The sequence below is a fragment of the Bos grunniens genome, chromosome 17, assembly GCF_055505025.1.
Source record: "Bos grunniens cultivar Pamir isolate PY7600 chromosome 17, Bosgru_T2T1.0, whole genome shotgun sequence".
NCBI lineage: Eukaryota > Metazoa > Chordata > Mammalia > Artiodactyla > Bovidae > Bos > Bos grunniens.
Genome location: NC_141181.1, coordinates 51,744,516 through 51,764,139, shown reverse-complemented (window position 1 = coordinate 51,764,139; position 19,624 = coordinate 51,744,516). Strand labels below are relative to the sequence as shown.

Here is a 19,624-nt window from a genome sequence, read left to right as displayed (position 1 = left end):
ACCTTTCCCAGGGGAACCAGAGCTTCACATCCCAGCCCAGTGCCTGCCCAGCATGGCGCTGGGCCCAGGGGCAAGCGGCCAGCTCCCTGGGGCTGCCCTGCACTTGTTTGGTCCCCACCTGGTGTGAGCCCCAGGGCAGGCAGCCTGACTCCACATACAAAGGAAGGGCAGGTGCTCACCAGCTACCTGGAACCCTGCAGTTCTCCGGTCTCTGGGCCACACCTCCCCACATTATGGCCTCCCCCTGCTCTAGAGCAACCACCAAACTCTTGCCCACAGCTGGTCAGGCTGGCAGGGGTGGGATGGGGGTAGCCCTCCCAATGGCTTCTCCATCCCTTGCCTCTCTTTCCCTTGCTCTCTGGGTTTTTTTGGTTGTTTTTATTTAACTTTTGGCCACACCGTGCAGCAGGTGAGATCTTAGTTCCCTGACCAGGGATCGAACTTGTACTCCTTGCACTGGAAGGTGGAGTCTTAACCACTGGACCATCAGGAAAGTCCTGCTTGCTGGGTTTTAACAGCCTGTTACTTGACTTCACTGCCCTTGCCCTAGGGCCTTTGCACATGCTATTCCTTTTCTGGGATGCACTCCCCCAACTTCATCATCAGATTAATAGTAGCCAGGCCCATGGACTCATTTACTGAAACCTCACACCAGCCCCATTCTGTAACTAGGGTGCCTGGGTTTGAATTCCAGCTCTACCAATTAACAGCTGTATGACTTAGCAGGTCACTTAACTTCTCTGGGTCTCAGTTTCATCATTTTGGATAGAGAAACAAGAAATAGCATCTGCCTCATAAGGTTGGTGGGGATGAAGTGATTTAACACACAGATCACCTTTAGCAATACCTGCTACATGGAAGTACTGACAAATACTTAATATTATTACTTATTATTCTGTGCTTTGGGTATCAGCCCCAGGGCCCTCTCCCAGTGCCATGAAACCACCTCCAAATGTCATCTTATACCACCAACCCCATTCTCAGGGAAGGGGCCGAAGCCCCCAGAGGTGTAGGTACTGTTCAGCGTCACCCACAAGGGACAGAGCCAGGACTCAAATGCAGAGTCTGTGTGCTGAACTGCAGGCCTGCCACTTCTGAGAACCTACTGTATACCAAGGACTGCACAAACAAGGCTCACATCACCCTTCTAATGCCTTTCAGTGATGGCATCCCCATCTCATTTTGGAGGACAAGGGAAAACGAGGCTAAGACAGGCCAGGTCAGGGTCACAAGGCTAAGGGGCTGGTTATCATTCCAAGTGGTTGATGGGCTAAGTCACCACCCTCCTAAGCGTTTCTGCTTTCTTTTACTGAATCCTCACAAAGGGGCTTCCCTGGTGGCTCAGTGGTAAAGAATATGCCAGTGCAGGAGACATGGGTTTGATCCCTGATAGCAGAAAATCTCACATGGTTGCGGAGCAGATAAGCCCAAGAACTGCAACCACTGAGCCCTCGTGCCATAACTACTGAAGCCTGCACACTTAGACCCTGTGTTCCACAAGAGAAGCCACCACAGTGAGAAGGCTGGGCACCACAGCTAGAGAGTGGCGCCTGCTTGCCACAACTAGAGAAAAGCCCACGCAGCAAATGAAGACCCAGTATAGCCAAAAATAAAATAAATAAATAATTAAAAAAAAAAAGTAGTCGTACTGGATTAGTGTCCCCCGCCTCTCGTCAATTTCATGTCCACCCACCTGTAACCTGCGAATGTGACCTTATTTGGAAAAAGACTTTATAGACGCGATCAAGTTGAGATGAGGTCATGCTGGATTAGGGTGGATCCTTATAAGAAGAGGAAAATCTGGACAGAGACATGCAGAGGGAAGGCAGCCATGGAAGATGGAGGCAGGGATTGGAATGTCTACAAGCCGAGGAACGCCGACGGCTGCCAGCAACAGCAGAGGCTAGAAGAAAAGAGGCGGGATCCTCCCCCAGGGCCCTCGGAGGGAGCCCAGCCCTGCCAACACCTTGACTTCGGACTCATGGCCTCCAGAACTGTGAGAGAACACGTCTCTGTTGTTTTTAAGCCACCTGAGTTTGTGCTTTGTTACAGCAGCCCCAGGAAACTAATACAGTGGGTGAACCTTGAGTTTTCATTGTACAGATGAGGAAACCAAGGCACGGAGAAGTCGACTGGTTTGCCTGATAACACAGAGCTAAAAGACCCCGAGGCTGAGGTCCAGTATCTCTCTGGGGATGATGGACTGTCTGCAGATTGTCCTACAAGGCCTGGCTACTGGAAGTCCCGCAGGATGCTCAGAGCAGGCTCAGTGGTCCCAAGACCTCGGGGACACCTGGATGCTCATTTCCTGGGCTCCCCGAGGGAGGGACAGAGCTGGCTCATCTCTGGTACCCTTGCCCTGCACAGGGTACAGCACTGGGCTGATATGAGTGATGGGTAGGAGGATGGGTGGGTGCCATCTGCCTTGGACACAGCGGGGCTTGAGGTACTTTTCTGGGTTTCTGAGAGTTGGGGGCCTTGGAACTACCCTCTCCCCCACATCCCCACTCTCTGTGGAGAAGGAGTCCTGGGGGCTGCCAGCACCTGCCTCTCCACCCTGAACCCCTCCTGCTGCCTGGAACACGCCGCCTTTAGCAGCCACCCTGAGCGGTAATTGTGCAGATTGCTGTAATTCACAGCGGACGAGCGCGCTGGCGCTCGTCACATCATCACAAATGTCACTGAGCAGGGCCTCGGCATGCACTGTTCCCCGGGGGACGCGCACACCACCGTCTCTGTGGGCTGGGACTCAGGATGAGATCACTGCCGTCCCTGAGGACCCAACCTTGAGACAGTGGGGCACACTCCCGGCTCAGCCGATGAGTCATCCCCAGCCGTCCTCCCAGTCCCTGGGTCTGCCCTTCCCAAAGGGAGAGAGAGGGCCGCGCAGCCAATTCCCCGTTCCCGGGCAACAAGGAGGGAGCCAGGGATGGGGTTGCCATGACGACAGAAGACGCAGCTCAGGCTGGCGGCCCTGGGACGTGCACGTGGAGCCCCTCACGGCCCTGGTGGTGATGGAGGGGTCCCCTGGGGCAATATCACTGCCAATGGCTGAGATCTCAGGGTCTGATGTGTGGTTTAAAAAAACCATGCGATTCTACACAAATGTTCACAGCAGCACTAGGCACAAGAGCTCGTAGGTGGAAACAACCCAAGCATCCGTCAACGAACGGACAAATGGATAAACAGAATGTGGCATGTCCATACAGAGGACTACCACTTAGTCATAAAAAGGGATGAAGTGCTGACACAGGCTAGGACGTGGATGAACCTCGACCGTATGATGCTGAGGGGAAGAACTCAGATACAAAAGGGCATTCATTGTATGATTCAATTCATGGAAAAGTCCCAAACAGGCAAATCCATGGTGACAGAAAGCGGACTGGTAGATGCTGGAGGTTGGCAGGGCTTGGGGGGTGGGGGGTGGGGAGTGGCTGCTAATGGGTACGGGGTTTCCATATGGGGTGATGAAAAGTTCTAGAATAATGGTCGTACCATACTGGGAATGTACTTAATGCCACTGAATCGTACGCGTTAAGATGGTTAAAACGGTAGATCTGATGTTATGTGTGTTTCACCAAAATTAAAGGCAGGGGAGAAAAATCACTCATTTTTCAAATAAAGTCTCTGTTGCACCCCACGGCGAAATCCATACCAGAAACCACAAAATAAACACAGAAGACAGAAGGAAAGGATGACACGGCCCCCTTGGAGGGCTGACAGCACCCGCTGTGCCCTGGCAGCTAGAGACCATGCCCACAGGCCCCCACTCGTGCTCCTCTGAGATGCTGAAGTAGGACCTCCCCCACGACAGGAAGCATGACTGCTCCTCCTCTTACCCACAATGCCGAGGGCCAGCTGGGCCCTTCCTCCTGCTCCGCCTCGCCTGAAGGCTGGGAGCTTGGAGGAAGGAGGTCTGGAGCCTCCAAGGGGCAGGGTACCTTGGACAGGAGCCCCGAGGGGAGGGGTCGGGTCCCAGGTGGAGGGCCTGACCAGGTCTGGGGCTGTTCCTCATCAGTTTCTCTCTCCTTTCTTTTAATTTTTACTGGACTAAATAAAGTCCCTTCCTTGGTGGCTCAGTTGGTCAAGAATCCGCGTGCAATGCAGGAGACCCGGGTTATATCCCTGGGTCGGGAAGCTCCCCTGGAGGAGGGCGTGGCTACCCACTCCACTGCCCTCGCCTGGGAAATCCCATGGACAGAGGAGCCTGGCGGGCTACAGTCCATGGGGTCGCAAAGAGTCGGACACGATTGAGCTACTAACCACACCAGCACACAGCTGCTTTACAGTGTGTGTTAGTTTCTGCACACCCGTGTTCAGTCGCTTCAGTCGTGTTCGATTCTTTGGGACCCTATGGACTGTAGCCCTCCAGGCTGCTTGGTCTATGGGGTTTCCTGGGCAAGAATACTGGAATGCGTTGCCATGCCCTCCAGGGGATCATCCCGACCCAGGGATCGAACCCGGTCTCCTGAAATGTAGGCAAATTCTTTACCACTGAGCCACTGGAGAAGCAATCAGGGTTAGATTCTGCTGTATAGCAAAGGGAATCAGCTGTGCGTATACATATACTCCCTCTTTTTTGGATTTCCTTCCCATTTAAGTCTCCACAGAGCACAGAGTAGAGCCTGAGCCAAACAATAGGTTCTCATTAGTCATCTATTTTATACATAGTATCAATGGTGTATATATATATATCAATCCCAATCTCCCAATTCATTCCACCACCCTCTTTCTCCCCTTAGAGTCCATATGCTTGTTCTCTACATCTGAGTCTTTACCTGATCAGCTTCTGAAACACCAGGACCAGACGCTCAGGCCCCTCGGCTCCCCTACCTGGGGCCGAGGGCGGGAGCAGGGCACTCAGCCCGCAGTCCAAGGTCTCAGCCTCCAGGCCTGGCTGTCCTCACACACAACCGCCCCTGTGCAACTGGGTCCCCCATTAGAAAGGCCGTTTGTTCCCTCCCTGAGTCACGACCTGGCACTCTGGGCACAAAGAAGCTGCACGTCAGCAGTGGGGCCTCAGAAGGACCTCTGGGACAAGAGCTGGGGGTGGGGGTGGGGCAGGTCAGCAACTCAGGACCCCAGCCATCCCCAGCCTCTGCCCCTCCCTTCCACGCCCACAAAACGTCCAGAAAGAAGACCACCCCTCAGGGCTGGGGTCCAGATGAATGAAAGCGTCTGTGAACGGGGCTCAGATGTCCCCCCGACCCCACCAGCCTCAGCCTTCCTGTTGGTGCAAGGCTAGTCTGATGGCCCCCAAACATCTCCCAGAGATGAGGCCGGGGGACCGACACCGACACAGCCCCGACAGTGCCTGTTATCTCTGGCTTCTCTGGGCCCATCTTGACACCCCTCCCATCTCACAGATGGGAAAACTGAGGCTCAGAGACAGTCCACTGAGCAGGGGAGGCAAGGGCCCAGCCATACAGGCTCTAATGAACAATGGGGACACACTGATGGCTTCCACGGAGGATGTGGGGTCGGCATCGCAGTGCAGCTGATGAGGGGACGGGTTGACACCGTGACCCCACAGCAGTGGATACCAGAAGGCTCTGCCCCTCCCCTCAAGGCGCCTAGGAGAGCTGCTACCACTCTGTCTATAAGGCCATGATGTGCTGGCCCCAGAGGCCACGGACGCTGTCCCCCAACAACGTGGTCACACAGACCCATTTTCTGGAGGACAAAACTGAGGCTCTGAAGAGACGAGGCCAGTCTGAGAACACCTGGAAGCGGAGCCTGGCCCCTGCACACCACACCACAGACCCCATAAGGGCACGTGTCAACCTCCTCCCCACCACACAAGCTGCAGGGCCTGCATACACATCGAGGGCGATGAGAGCAGCCAGAAACCACTTACCTTTCTTGGCTGTCTCCATCTCTTCTTCCGTCCAGCGAGAACTCTCGTTCATCTCCATGGAAGCTGAAAAGGAAGATAGCGGGTGTGTTGGCGGCAGTCCGCAGAGGGGAGGTTTCTCTGCCTCTGGCAGCTTGGGGCACTTGCTGGGATGGGGGGAGTGTGTGCAATCACCCCATTTCACAGATGGGGAAGCTGAGGCAGTCCAGGGCCTCTGCATACACCTGACAGCTTGGTGACTGCATTAGGGTGAGGAGACAAGGAGGGACAGGAGCTTTGGATGGGCAGGGACCTCATCTGAGCATGGACTCACGAGGGCCGGATGAGTCTCTGTGGTGGGGGCTGCCCCGGGTGTTGCAGGGGCTTGAGCAGCAGCTCTAGCTTCTACCCTGCAGGGGCCAGGAGCCCCGACTCCAGCTGTGACAATCCAAAATGCACCCAGAGGTGGCCCCCTGTCCCCTGCTGGGGGACCCTGTTCTACAGGGTGATTATTAGACCCTGCTCCGACCTGTAGAGCACATGGAGGAGGCAGCTCATGTTCTTGAGAAGTAAGGCAGCTGCCCTCGGGAAGCTGGCCAAGGAAGGGTCTGCTGTGGCTATTTCCGAGCCTCTCCTCCGAGATCCCCTACGCGTGAGCCCCGGTCCTTCCCTGAAAGTCGCTTGAGACGTCGTGAGAGGGGTGAGCATGAGGGACGTCAGCTTCATGGACTTGGTGCCTGGAACACCGCCAGGCACAGAGTATGTACTCGGTAAAGGCTGCTGACCCCTGGGGGAATGTCTGGGCAGCTTCCCCAGCTCCCTGCTGCCATGGCCAACTTCCCCTCCCCCTGCCTACAGGACCCCCAGAGGGAGGCTCTGGAAGCCAAGCCTGGGATGGGGAGCCCGTCAGAGGGACCAGGCTCGTGTTTTCCACCCCACTGCCCAGCCTCAACATTAGCTTGAGGTCCAGAAGAACGACCCTAGAGGTCAGGTGCACCAACACCCTACTGAAAAGAGCCCTCCTGCCCTGTGCCTCCGGGCACACCGGCACCAAGGGGCAGCCAGCAAGAGCTTACAGGAGCCGAATGGTATTTGTGGCCAGTGGGTTGGGTTTCAATCCCAACTGACTCCATGACTTCACGGAGGCAATGTCCCTTCTCTCAGGCTCAAATAGCCCATCTATGAAATGGGTACAAACGATCTCTCGCAGGGAGAAGGGAGAGAAGCCTGGCACAAACCTCGGGTGTGGACAAGGAGGGCATCTGTGAGACAGAAACCATCCCTTCCATCAACACCCACCCTAGGAAGACATCCAGGTGGTTGGGGCCTCAGCCTGAGCACTCAGGCCTCGGGTGGAAGTTCCCGCAGACACAAGAGGGCAGGCTCCAAACAGCCAAAATGGTATAGACAAGCACACACCGGCTGCCCCCCTGTGGCCAAACTTGGGAATTGCTATGCAATTCTTTTTTCGCCCACCTTAGGTTCAGAGCACCTAGGGGTGGGCATCTGTTGAGCAGGAGAAACTGAGGCCCACAGAGGTGATGGTACAAACCCAGATGCCTCCCAGGGCTGGAAGGGACAGCAGCACTCAGGCCCTCTTGAAAAGGGGTGGGTTTTTTGGCCATGCTGTGTGGCTTGTGGGATCCTAGTTCCCCGACCAGCAATTGAACCCGGGCCCACGGCAGTGAAAGCCTTGGGAAGACCCGAGGGCAGATCTTCTGATTGAAAAACAAAACCAAACTGGTGCTCTGGATTTGTAGGTGAATTCTCCAGCTCTGGAAGGATCACAGCTGAAGGCCAGCGAACCCGCCCCAGGCACTGTTCTAGGCTCTTCCTACACACAAAGTCACTGAAATGCTCAACCCCACAGTTACAGGCATTACTCACAACCCTGGTGCTGATGAAGCCGGCAGGGTACAGAGAGGTCAAGGAACTCACTGCAGGTCAAATAGCAAGTTTGCAACCAATGTTGGGATTCTGAGCCCGCTGGGGGTCAGCGCCCCTTCCCCAGCCCAAGACTCACCCAGCTCAGCGCTCTGCTGTGGGGTGACAGCCTCCTCACTGTTGGCCTCGTTGGCCATCGAGCGGGTGATGCGGCCTTTGCGTCTCCCCTGGCTGTTGGCGGTTTTTCGGCCTTTGGAGGTCACTGCCTCCTTTTCATCATTGTCTTCCCCAGATGTGTCATCCGTCTTCTCCCTAAAGGCCAGAGAGGGGAGACAGGGATGGTTTCACCTGGGCCAGGAACCTAAACGGCAGTTTTAAGACACCTGCTTTTCTTTAGCAAGATGAGAGCTGGCTGCCAGCGATTTTCTACTAGTCCATGGGAGTGGAAAAAGGGGGGGAAGCTCGGGGTGACGCGGTAGCAGTCTGCAAGGCTCCTTTATTCACCAGAATGAGGGAATGAGGCTGGTAGAGGTCTGCAATGCCATCTTATTTATCAAAAGGGAGGTGAGAGCTGGTAGCTGTCATCTGCTTTATTCTCCAATAGGGATGTGGGCTGGTAGGTAACTGATTGGCTTATTTTATTCATCCAATGTGGGTATGGGCTGGTGGCTATCTGCAAACCCATTTTTTTAATTATTTATTTGGCCGGGATAGGTAGGTCTTCATTTCTCCAAGGGCTTGTCTCTAGTTGTGGAGAGTGGGGGTTACTCTCTAGTTGTGGTGATCAGGCTTCTCATTGCAGTGGCTTCTACTGCTGTAGAGCACCGGCTCTAGGGCACATGGACTTTCAGGAGTTGTGGCTCCCGGGCTCTAGGCTCGTAGGCTCAGTAGCTGTAGCACACGGGCTTAGTTACTCCAAGGCATGTGGGATCTGCCCAGACGAGGGATCGAACCTGTGTCTCCTGCATTGGCAGGTGGATTCTTTACCACTGAGCCACCAGGGAAGCCCTGCAAGCCCATTTTATACATCAGCTAGAGATGCTCTCTGCTATCCGTTTGCAAGATTACTGGATTAAATGCATAGGGGTGCAGGCTGGTACACACTCCAGGCCACTTTACTCCCCAAAGAGGAGATGTCTCCCTGCAAACAATGCTAACTTTGCCTTCTGTGTTATCATGGGCCGCTGGGTCATGCAGAAAACGCGAGAGGAGAGTATTCCGCCGGCCTGATGCGGGCCGAGTCAGGTGTGTGGGGAGCATGTGACCTCAATAGCTGGGGCTGGGACTTTTCTCAGAAACCGACTCAGGGGAGTTTACTGCAGGGCCGCTCAGATTTATCACCACCGCCTTCCATTCATCTTCTTGAAGGCCCTCGCAGGAGCGTCTGGGAGACAGGGGGTAACGAAGCCAGATGTTCTCAGAAGCCACATTCCTGAGCCCGCTCCAGGTACCTGGCGCTGAGCTGTGCCCACCCCCCCTTCACCCCTTGCTCGGAGTGAATCTCCAGCTGGCAGTGCTCCACCCCTGGCAGGCACGGGAGGCCGTCAGGGGCCCCGAGGCGAGGCTGTGCCTTGATCTGCAAGAACTCACACTGACAGCGATAATTCTAAAGGTGAGGGCTGCCGCCTGTGTGTACCTTGTCCTCTCAGATCTCCCCCCTCCCTCTCTCAGCTCTCAGGAGACTCAGCCGAGGAAAGGGGAGAAGACGGGGAGGTGGCGGAGGAGGGGCGAGGCAAAGAGTTCCAAAGTCATTGCCTGGATTTATTAGCTCAGGAGTAGAGCTCAAATGAGCCATCAGTCTCTAAGGTCTCCAGAGGCTTCAAGAGAAAGGGCGGGCAGGCGGAGGGAAGAGAGAGGAGCAGGCTTCCGGAAGGGGGGAGGAGGTGGGTGTGTGCTGCCAGGGGACCGGCAAAGGAAAAAGCGCTTCCCTTCTCAGCAGGAGATCTGCTGTAGATAGATGGCAAATGCTCACACACCTTTACGGAGGGCGGGTGGCCTGCAGGCTGAGTATCGACCAGGGCCCCCCTGCTCGCCTGCCTGCCCGCCCGCCTGCCACCTGGGGGTTGCGGCCGGGCCCCCCGCAGGGCGGCCAGGCTGGCCTTACTTGATCAGTTCCTCCTTGTCATTCTCCACGTCGGGCTTCTCCTCCTCCTTCTCCACCTCCTTCTCCTTCTCCTTCTCATCTTTCTCCTCCTGGCTGCTACGGGGCATCTGCTGCTGCTGCTGCTGCTGCTGCTGCTGCTGCTGCTGCCAGGCCCCAGGGGAGGGCAGGGGGCGGTCGGGGAGAGAGGGACACAGTCAGGCAGGCGAGGCTCTGCACCTGGACTGAGAGAGCTGGAGGGGATGGGGAGTCCGGGGGAGCCCCCTTCTCCAACACCTGCACTGTGAGCTGGGCAGAAAGCCCCACAATCTGGGGCACTGGGAGGCAGGAGTCAAAGGGCAAGGTATAGAAAGTGTTCGTGTCAGACGCCTGGCCTCTGGCACTTGGTGACTGCGTGACCTTGGATGAGAGTCTTAAGCTCTCTGTGCTTCGATTCTTCCCTTTGAAAGCATGCCTACCCCTCAACCAGGCATAGGCAGGCTGAAACGAGAGAATGCTTACAGAGTTGGCATCTGGCACCAGTATTTAAGCGTGGTGGGAACCCCAAGGCATGAGGGTGGGGCCCTAGTCAGCTTCAGGCAAGAGCAGGGTGAACACAGGGAAAACTGGGTCATAGCCTGAGGCCCCTGCCTGCCTGCCTGCCTGACTGCCCCAGACAAAAGCTCAGGCCAGCTCTCCAGGCCTCAGTCTCCACGTCTGTAAAATGGGTAGATGGAAGGGCTGTCCCCAGGCCCATTCCAGGATGGCTGCTGCTATGACGAGGGCCTGCTTTTGCTGCCGCAGGCCTGGTCTTCCTCTCCAGTCAGTCAGCCCTTGAAGAGGAAGAGAGCAGGCCCGCTGGACAGGAGAGATCAAAGGGGCTCACAACAAAACCAGCCCCCTTCCCGCAGGCCTGTTCCTTTCATCTCCTTCCCGAGTGAGTGAGCCGGAGCTGGCCAACCTGCCCCAGTCAGCCAGGCTGCTGACCCTGCCTTCGGCAAGACAGGGAGGGCGGGCGAGCGCCTCCCCACACCGCCACCCGACTTCCTTTCTGTCCTGCCTGATTTCTTTTAAGCCACACACTGATTCTCTTAGCCACCCCCAAAGTGCTCCATGCGGGCAGCTGCCAAAGCAGACCATCTTTCCATCCCCATGAGTCAATGAAATAAAAAAAAAAAAAAAAAACGAAATGCAAAGCCTTTCAATGTGTGCTGAGGGGTGTGGTCACACCAACATTTAAACCAAGGAGAAAGAAACCCAAGCAGATGGAGAAGGTGAGGGCATAGGGCAGGGGGCTCCCTTTCTCCCCATCTTTCCTCCACACCAGGAACACATGCCCATCCCCAGCACAGGCTGCCTTGGCCACCTCCCCCAATCCCCCCGCCCTCCTCTGTAGCTTTAATTTATGATTCATAATACGGCTGAGCACAGGGGTCAGCTACAGGCAATCTGTACAGAGCAGGGGTCTGGGTATTCATGGGAACCGTGGGCTTTCCGAGACTGCAGCAGTGTGAACCCAGGAAGCTCCTGGCTCGGGTCTGCCCCCTTCCCCAAGAACCTCCCTCTGATCTCTAAGAGGAGGGGCAAGGGGGCAGAAGAGCCTCCCTCCGCCCCCTGCTACGTCGCTGTCAATTCCCAGTGGGTGGCCCAATGTCTTTGAACTGTCCCTCACCACCACCCCAAACCCTGAAACACTAAACTTCCAACCACTAGGGAAGACGGAAGGCGGGGCAGCAGGGACCAGGATCCAGAGTGAGGGGAGATGGCATGGCCAACTGGGGAGGGACCCTTGCCCCGTGGGCTGCTCGGCATGGCTGCTGTCTTCACCTGTGAGACCTGCCCGGCTTCTGTACACTCAGGAACCTGATACCCAGGGCCCGGAAGGGCAGGGCTGGGGCTTTCCAACCTCAGGGGGCTTGATGCCTCCTGAAACATCATCGCTGGACTTTGTGCCAAGAATGCCCAACTGGGCTGCAGCTTCACTCCGAAGCTTTATCTGCTGTTCCTCCCAGTGGTTGACTCCAGGAGCACCTGTCATTGTTCCCTGGGTATAGGCTGGGGGCAGTGTCTTCAGCTCCCCCAGGAATCTTACCCTTGGGCCACAAAGCAGGCCACTATCTGCCCCCAGCACGGCCAGCAGAGGCAGCTTCCGAATTGCTGACCCAGGCAGCAGCGTGCCGCAGACCCCAGCCCTGCACTAACACAGCACGACTGACTGGGGCTGCTCCCAGGAAGTCTGCGCCTGCGCCCTCCTGCCCAGGGCCCTCCTGACTCAGCCCTCCCCACATCCTCCAAAAGCCCCACTGAGGAAGAGGCCAGCACTTTCCGAGAGCTCACTACCTGCCCAACGCTGTGCTGTGCACGGTCTATTGATCAGTTCCTGGCCCCTCTGAAGTTCTGAGGATACAGAAGATGAAAAACCAACAGTAATGGTGACCTGGGGTTCGTCCACTGTGGCCACTCCTTCCCTGGACCAGACCGTGCCGAACGCCTTGCAAATACTCTTTGATCTACTGCCCTAGCCTACCTCTGTCGGGAAAGGACAGGGACCACTGCTCCCATTCTGCAAGAGGCAACTGAGGTTCAGACAGGCACAGCCTCACCGTCTCAGAGGGAGGGAAAAGGGGGGGCTCTCAGAGATGGGGAGCAGGCCTGATCCTGTCATCCCCAAAGCCCCTCTGAGGGTTTCACCTGACTCTACACTCTGGTTGGCATCATGGGCTCAAGTGGGGCGTCTATGGGCATCCTTGTCCCTTTTCATCAAGGCTACCTTGTCCCTCTTGCAAGATTCCTCGAGCCCCTACCTGGGCCTGGGCCAGCCCATAACCACCCATTCCCCTGTATAACCATCAACATCACAGCATTAATAATAAAAATAGCTCCCAGTGCCCCGTACCTGGCACATGTTTTATGCACTTCCTCATCTCCTTTACCAACCCCCATCACACTCCCATTTTACAGAAGACGACGCTAAGGCACAGTGAGGGTGACTGACAAAGCTGGGCAACAGCAATGGCAGGATTCAAACCCAGAGGCTGAGTTGACCCCAGGCACAACCAAGCCCCTCTCCCGTCATCTCCAGCACGCCACCCCGCCCCTGACTTCCCCAATCCTGCCAGTCTCAGGGGGAAGCTCTGAAATCCTGATCTGCACCAGAACCTGGTCATTATTCCTGCTGCCTCCCACCCAGGTGTGCAATCCCAGTGCCAGATCCCGTGGCCTCCAGCTTGACACTCTTATCAAGCCCCCCAGGGCAGGGGTGGGTGACTCCCACATCCCATCCTCCGGGAGAAGTGACTTCAGGGTCACTCTGGAGCCAGGGCACAGAGCCCCATGGATGGGCTCCCGGTTTCCTGGGGCCTGAACTCCATCTTCCTCTGAGGAGGTGTCCCTGTACCTCAAGCTGAGTGATGTGAGTGGAGGGGATGAAAGAGAGAAATCCCAGGTCAGTCCCGGCCTGAAACCTGGCTTCCACTGGGAGGGACCGTCAGGCACAATAGTGACCAGCTGCCTGGGACATGTAGGAGGTCAGCAGGCTGGTGTCCACTCGATCCGGGAGATTGATGGAGCCAGAAGGAGGCCCCAAATCCCAGGTCCCTGTCAACCAGCTCAGTCCCTGATAGCCTTCGAGGACAGCAAACACGGTGACAGCTAACTCTGGGACGATTCACACCTACTAGAGCTTCGCTTCTAATCTTAGGCCCATCATTGATCGAAACTGCACTTGCTGGGTTTCACGGGCAATTTAGAGCCACTGTTCTCACAGCTGCACACTCAGGTCACCTGGGGAGCTCTGGGAAGTCCCGATGCCCAGACCCCACCCACACCAGTCATATCAGGACCTCAGGGTGACAGTCTGGCATCAGCATGTTTAAATTCTCAGGTTATTCCAATAGGCAGCTAGGTTTGACGATCAGCAAACTTTTTCTGTAAGAGCCAGATGGTAAACACTTTAGGGCATTGGTCCACCCGTCTCTTTCGCAACTACTGACTCTGCCGTTTATAGTGTGAAAGCAGCCAAAATGTACACAAGTAAGCGTGGCTATGTGCCAATAAAATTTTATTTACAAAAGCAGGTAGGGGGCCAGATTAGGCCTGCGAGCCATAGTTTGACCACCGCCTGTCCCTGACAAGCACTGTTCAAGCAGAAATGCACAGTGGGGATACTGGAAAAACGCAGATCCTCACTCAGCATGCCTAGAGCAGGCCTGAGAGTCTGCATTTCTAAGTAGCTCCCAGGGACCACCCCATCCCCCAATGCTGCTGGTTCCCGGACCACACTCTGAGGAACCAGGCTTCTGGGGCAGGGTCGGGGGGTGGTCCTTGTTTCACAAAACACACCCAGGACCCTGGCCACTAGCAGCTGGTGATGCCTGTGGATCCGGGAAAAGAACCGGAAGCCAGACTCCACCATCTCGAACGATTCTGGAGCCCACGGTGAGGTCTGCCTGTGCTTTCCAGACACACCACCGGTCATGCTGACAACGGGCTTCGTGCCCAGTGCCTGGACGTGAACGCCACCTCCCAAACCACAGCACAGCTCTGCAGAATACCTGACCAGATCTAGGGGTAGCCAGAGTCCTCAGTGCAAATCCCTGAGAGAGCCCTGCTCACCGAGCGCTGAGTGCTGGACAAGCAGCCCGTCACCGAGCCTGCGCTATGCTAAAGCCCCAGACCGGAAGCAGTACAGAAAACATTATGAATAAAAACAACAAATACTGACAAAGCACAACGAACATGGGACGAGGCCTTCTCTTTAGGTCATACCTGTCGTTAATAACAGCCTCCCAACAGTCTGTTTTACAGACAAGCACACAAAGACACAGAGAGGTGAAGTAGCTCGCCAAAGGTCACACAGCATTTTCCTGGCAAGATCCCACAGACAAGTGCTCAGCCTCTCACCCTGGACTGGGGGAATCACAGGCTCCTCTAGCTCCCATTTAAGCCAAAGTGTGCCTATTCCCCTTGTTTATTCCCTCCACAAATACACTGTGAGCCCCCATGAGGAATACCAAATTATAGAAAATACCATCCCCAACATTACAGAGCTAGCACTTCAGTTGACAAAGTCAAGGAACGAAGTTGACAAAGACAGGACGCATGGAAGCTACAATGTTAAGAAAATTTTTAAAAGGTCCAGCACCTTGCAGAGGCAACAGCGATTTACCCTGATGAACAGGGAGGAGGGAGGAGGCCTCTGAGCTGAGCCTCCAAAGGCTTTTGGTAAAGAAAGGTGAGAGATGTTTCAGGGAGGGGGCCCACTTGAGCAAAAGCAGGCTGAGAAAACGCCCACTGTCCTTACCGAACGGTATACTGGACGTGGCGGCAGAGCCTGGCCAGCTTTAACACCCTGGCTCAGAAATATGGAAGGCAGTTACTTCCCTGGCGGTCCAGTGGTTAAGAATTCGCCTTGCAATGCAGGGGACGAGGTTTCAATCCCTGGTTGGAGAACTAAGATCTCACATGCCCTGGAGTAAATACGCCTGCGTGCCACAACTAGAGAGCCTGCGTTCCTCAACTACTGAACCCGCACGACACCGTGAAGATCCCGCGTGCTGCAAGTAAGACCCGACGCAGTGAAATAGAAATAAACAAACAAACATTTTAAAAAGAAGAAAAAGAAAAGGAAATACAGGAGGTGCCCTGACGACAGGGGACAGCCACTGAGGCCTTTTTCAGAAAGTGGAGGCGGGGAGGGAATGCCGTGTTCCACCCCATGTTGCGGCTGATGCAGCAGCTCGTCAAGGGAGGAGTGTCTGTCAGTTTGAGGAATGAGAGGAGAGTTCAGTGAAGAGGCGGGAGCGACCGTCCAAGGAGGAGTTGGTGAGATTTAGTTCTCAGATGGCAGGTCCTCCCAAAACCTGACGAGAATTTCCCAACACCCAGCAACACGGACTGCAGCAAAATCTCACTCATTCATTCGGTAAACACTCTGCTGAGCATGAACTATGTGCCAGTGAGCAAATCCGGGAGGGGTCTGCCCTTGAGAGTCCCTCTCTTGCAGAGTGAAGGGACATCCTACGAGTCCAAGGCTTGGTGGGAGGAGTGAGGTCAGGGGTCAGGACCAAGACCCAACAGTTTTCTGTGGCTGGCAGGCCCTCCCTGACATTCGGCCCCCACCCTTCTTATCTAGTCCGTGTGTCTTCCTGGAAATAAAACTCAGGCCGGGGATGCCTTGTTGACCTTTCTAAGACACACAGATACAGGTGTGCTGGGCCGGCTTGTACCAGCTCACAAGTGCAGACTTCAGTTTCCAGGAATTTTGCAGGTTAGCTGTTAGAAACAGCCATTCTTAAAAGTGGAAACACGTAACTTTATAATGAAAGAAATTATAGTAAAAACAAAGGTAGTAAGTACTCAAAAATGCACCCCTTTCTCATTACTTGACTGCACTGGCTGTGGTCTGTGCTCTCGTATGCAGCTGTACCTACACGGTGCGAGTGGGAGGGATCGAGTCCCACCAGGTGTCAGGCACGCCCCTTTCCAACTCTACATTCAGCTGGTGGCCTGGAATCAGCGGGGTAGGAGTATTTCCACCACGGCAATCAGCGCGCGCTACAATCGGGGCTTTGTGCCCTGAAAGCTGGTTGTCAGACACTCACCAGCATTCCACCGCACACCGATGCATTCGCGTAACCAGAGCAACATCCAACACCCACACCCGTCACGTCTGTTCTGCCTGCGAGGAGACGCCTGCTTAAGGCGGCCAAGCCTCTGCTTTAACTGTCAATCAATCTTGTCTAGCCACTTGGGATAAAATCAGTGGTCCACACCTCAAGGCCGGGTGATGTAGCTCCTCCCCTGCACACACACCCCTCCTGGAAGATGTCACACTGGTTCCTGCCTCCTGCCTCAGGGCCTTTGCACTCAGGGTGCCCTCTGCCTGGGAGACTCCCCCTCCTACTCTGCCTGACCAGTTCCTCTTATTGCTCAGGTCTGAGCCCAAAGGATAGCTCCTCTGAGAAACCTTCAGGATTCTCTCCCTCAAAGCTGCCTTCTCTCCTATGTCAGCTGCCTCCTGACCCCGGCTCACCGCCTGTACCCCTGGCCGCCCCCTCAGATAACCATGTAATTTACTCGTGCACCGTCGATCCCCTCCGGGGGGCGTGACAGCTCTGGGGACCTGGTTTGTTTCGTTCACCATGGCATCACCTAGAATGGTGACACTGTGAAGGCAGGACAAAACGGACTGGAGCTTGGCCACTGTCTCCCCCCATCCCCCCGACGGGGACCCCTCCTGTGGTGACCCGAGCTGGCACAGGCCCACACGAATGCTGCTCTGCTGATAACTCTTTCCTGATTCTTGGCAGCCGAGCTTAAAATGCCCGGATGTGAGGTCTGTCAGCCCCTACCTCTCTCACCCGCCGGGAGGTTGGACTGATCCCTGCTCACATTTGCCACATCTTCCTGTCTCTTTGGTATGGCCTGCCTCAGACAGTGCAGAGAGGGAGCTGGGTCTGCCCTGCCACTGTGTCACGGCTGGTGAGAAGGCAGTGTCTCTCTTCCCCAAACGGCAGCCCAGCTTGTCGGGTCCCTGGGGCCTGGCCCCTCCAGCCGCCTTCCTGGGAACCATGTGCCCCGGGCGGGGATGTATCTGGGAGACCGTGGGCCTGGACAAGCTGTCCATAGGTCTCTGCCCACAAAACTGGGCAGGGGATCAGGGACATCTGCTTGCTGGAGCCCTAAACCTGGACATGATCCCATCCAGCCCAGCCTGCCCCCAGCAGAGCGGAAGTGGCCACCTCCTGCAGGCTTGGGCGGCCCGGGAGAGTCAGACTGACCCCCAAGCTGGAGGCCCAGCCAGGGTGGCGGTCTGGGACCGGCCCCCTCACGCTCACCCAGCAGGCAGGGAGCAGCACAGCCCAACCTGGAGGCAATGTGGCTGCGACTGGCAGGCCACACGTCCCCTCCAGACTTTACCAGGCTGAGCCATCCAGTGACATCATCTGCCCGGGGCGCGGTGGGGGGTGGGGGCCGGGCAGCCAGGGTCTGGGAACCAGCACCGACTGCGTGGTGGCCGCCCCCTCCCTCTGGGGACGGCCGCTTGGCTGGCCCTGCCCTGGAACGCCTTCCGGTCACGCTGTCCCCCGTGCAAGTTGCCCGCGGCGCGGGAGTCTCTGGAGTGCAGAGCAGAGCAACTGGGAACAAGGTCACCTGTCCCCCGGCAGGGACCTGGGTGAGGAGGTGAGGGAAGGGAAGGAGGCTGAAGGAAGATGAGGGATACAGGGGAAGGGGCAGGTGTGGGGGAGAGACAGACACAGAGAGAGAGGAGAGATGGGGGAACAGGGCTGCAGGCCAGAGAGAGGAGGAAGGAAGTGGCGCCCTGTTCCCCAGACGTGCTCTCTCAGCTCCCAGGAGCGGAAGGCTGGGTGCCCTGTCCCTGTGCCCGTCTACGAGGGAAGAAAAGACAGACCATGTGGCCTTGAGGAGACCACAACCAGCCCAGCTCCCAGCTGCCCACGTGGCCCTGAGGGGTCAAAGCGGGGTGGCCGCACCTCCGTGGCATACCCCCCCATCGCCAGGAGTCCCCCCTGCAGAGCTGGGCCACTGGTCTCAACCTCGGTTCCCTGACAGTTCACACAGTTAAGTCAGGGGGAGACTTCTGACCACAGCATTCCTGGGCTCCAGCACTGCATTTAGCTGGGATAATGTAGCCCCTCTGTCCATGAATCATGAACTATAAACCACAGTGCCGTCACTGGTGCTCGGAGCTGGTCCCCGCCTTGGCTGGTGACTCACCTCAAGGAGAGGACGCGGGGGCCCTGGCCACAAGCTCACTGGCCACTCATGGCTAGATCTTGGGGACTGGGGTCCAGCGGGTGAGGGTTCCTTGCCAAAGCTCAGGTGTGTGGGGTTGGCAGGGGATGGGTGTGAAAGGGTTGGAATTCCTGAATCTCCCTCTGTCAGGATAGGGGAAAGCTTCTAGCAAGTGGATGGCACCCTCTCTCTCTCTTTTTTTTTTTTTTTGGCCGCGCTGTGCAGCATGTAGGATCCAGTTCCCCAGCCAGGGATCAAATCCAGCCCCCTGCATCGGAAGCATGACGTCTTAACCACTGGACCGCCAGGGAAGTCCCCAGGATGACACCTTCTCTGATATTCCAAATGGCCAACAGGTGTCCCTGCTTCCAGCCACTGCAGGGCCAGGCAGCCTTGCAGTGGACGTCAGAGCGGCCTTGCGTTCTCGGGTCATCGAGGGTCTGAGCCCAGAGACATCTGTTTTGAAAAGACAATGCTTTTCATCCAGGAATTTTATATGTGCTTTTGTAATCATCCCCACTTTTGAATGGCAACCACCACCATGACGAACCAGGGGCCCAGCACTGGGTGTGGAGAGGGTGTCACAGAGCGGGTGTCACCTGACCACATGAGGTGACATCCTGCTGCCTGCTCTGTGGTTAAGCATCATGGCAGGAATATGCAGACATGCGGGATTTGTCCCCAGGATGTAATGACCAAGCCCCTTCCTAGAAGAAGCTTGCTGCCCCAGCTGCCAAGAGCGCACTCAGCCTTTATGGCCTCTGGGCTAAGGCCTGGCCCTCTCTGCCCACCTGGGGAACCTGGGAAGGTGTTAACCCACCAGACAATCTTCTGTCCATGGGATTCTCCAGGCAAGAATACTGGAGTGGGTTGCCATTCCCTTCTCCAGGGGATCTTCCTGACCCAGGGATCAAACCCACATCTTCTGCATTGGCAGGTAGATTCTTTACCATGAGCCACCAGGGAAGCCGGGTGACCACACAGTGTCATACATCCAGCACCTCAGTGCAGGTGGGCGACGAGGGTAGACTTTGGAGAAATGGAAGCAAGAGGGCCCTGAGGGGCATCTG

General features: G+C 56.2%; 1 protein-coding gene across 22 annotated transcripts in view; it reads right to left on the bottom strand.

The window, feature by feature from the left end:
- Positions 1 to 19,624, bottom strand: part of NCOR2 (nuclear receptor corepressor 2) — a 236,352-nt gene that overhangs the window by 67,506 nt on the left and 149,222 nt on the right. For 19 of the 22 annotated variants that reach the window (XM_086347286.1, XM_086347298.1, XM_086347301.1 and 16 more), the window contains exons 15-17: positions 9,822 to 9,964; positions 7,857 to 8,029; positions 5,858 to 5,920 (exon numbers count right to left, since the gene is read on the bottom strand). In XM_086347286.1, the coding sequence (XP_086203412.1) occupies positions 5,858 to 5,920; positions 7,857 to 8,029; positions 9,822 to 9,964 (379 nt within the window). The remainder of the gene's footprint in view (positions 1 to 5,857; positions 5,921 to 7,856; positions 8,030 to 9,821; positions 9,965 to 19,624) is intronic. The other 3 variants (XM_086347291.1, XM_086347293.1, XM_086347288.1) reach the window with 2 other exon arrangements.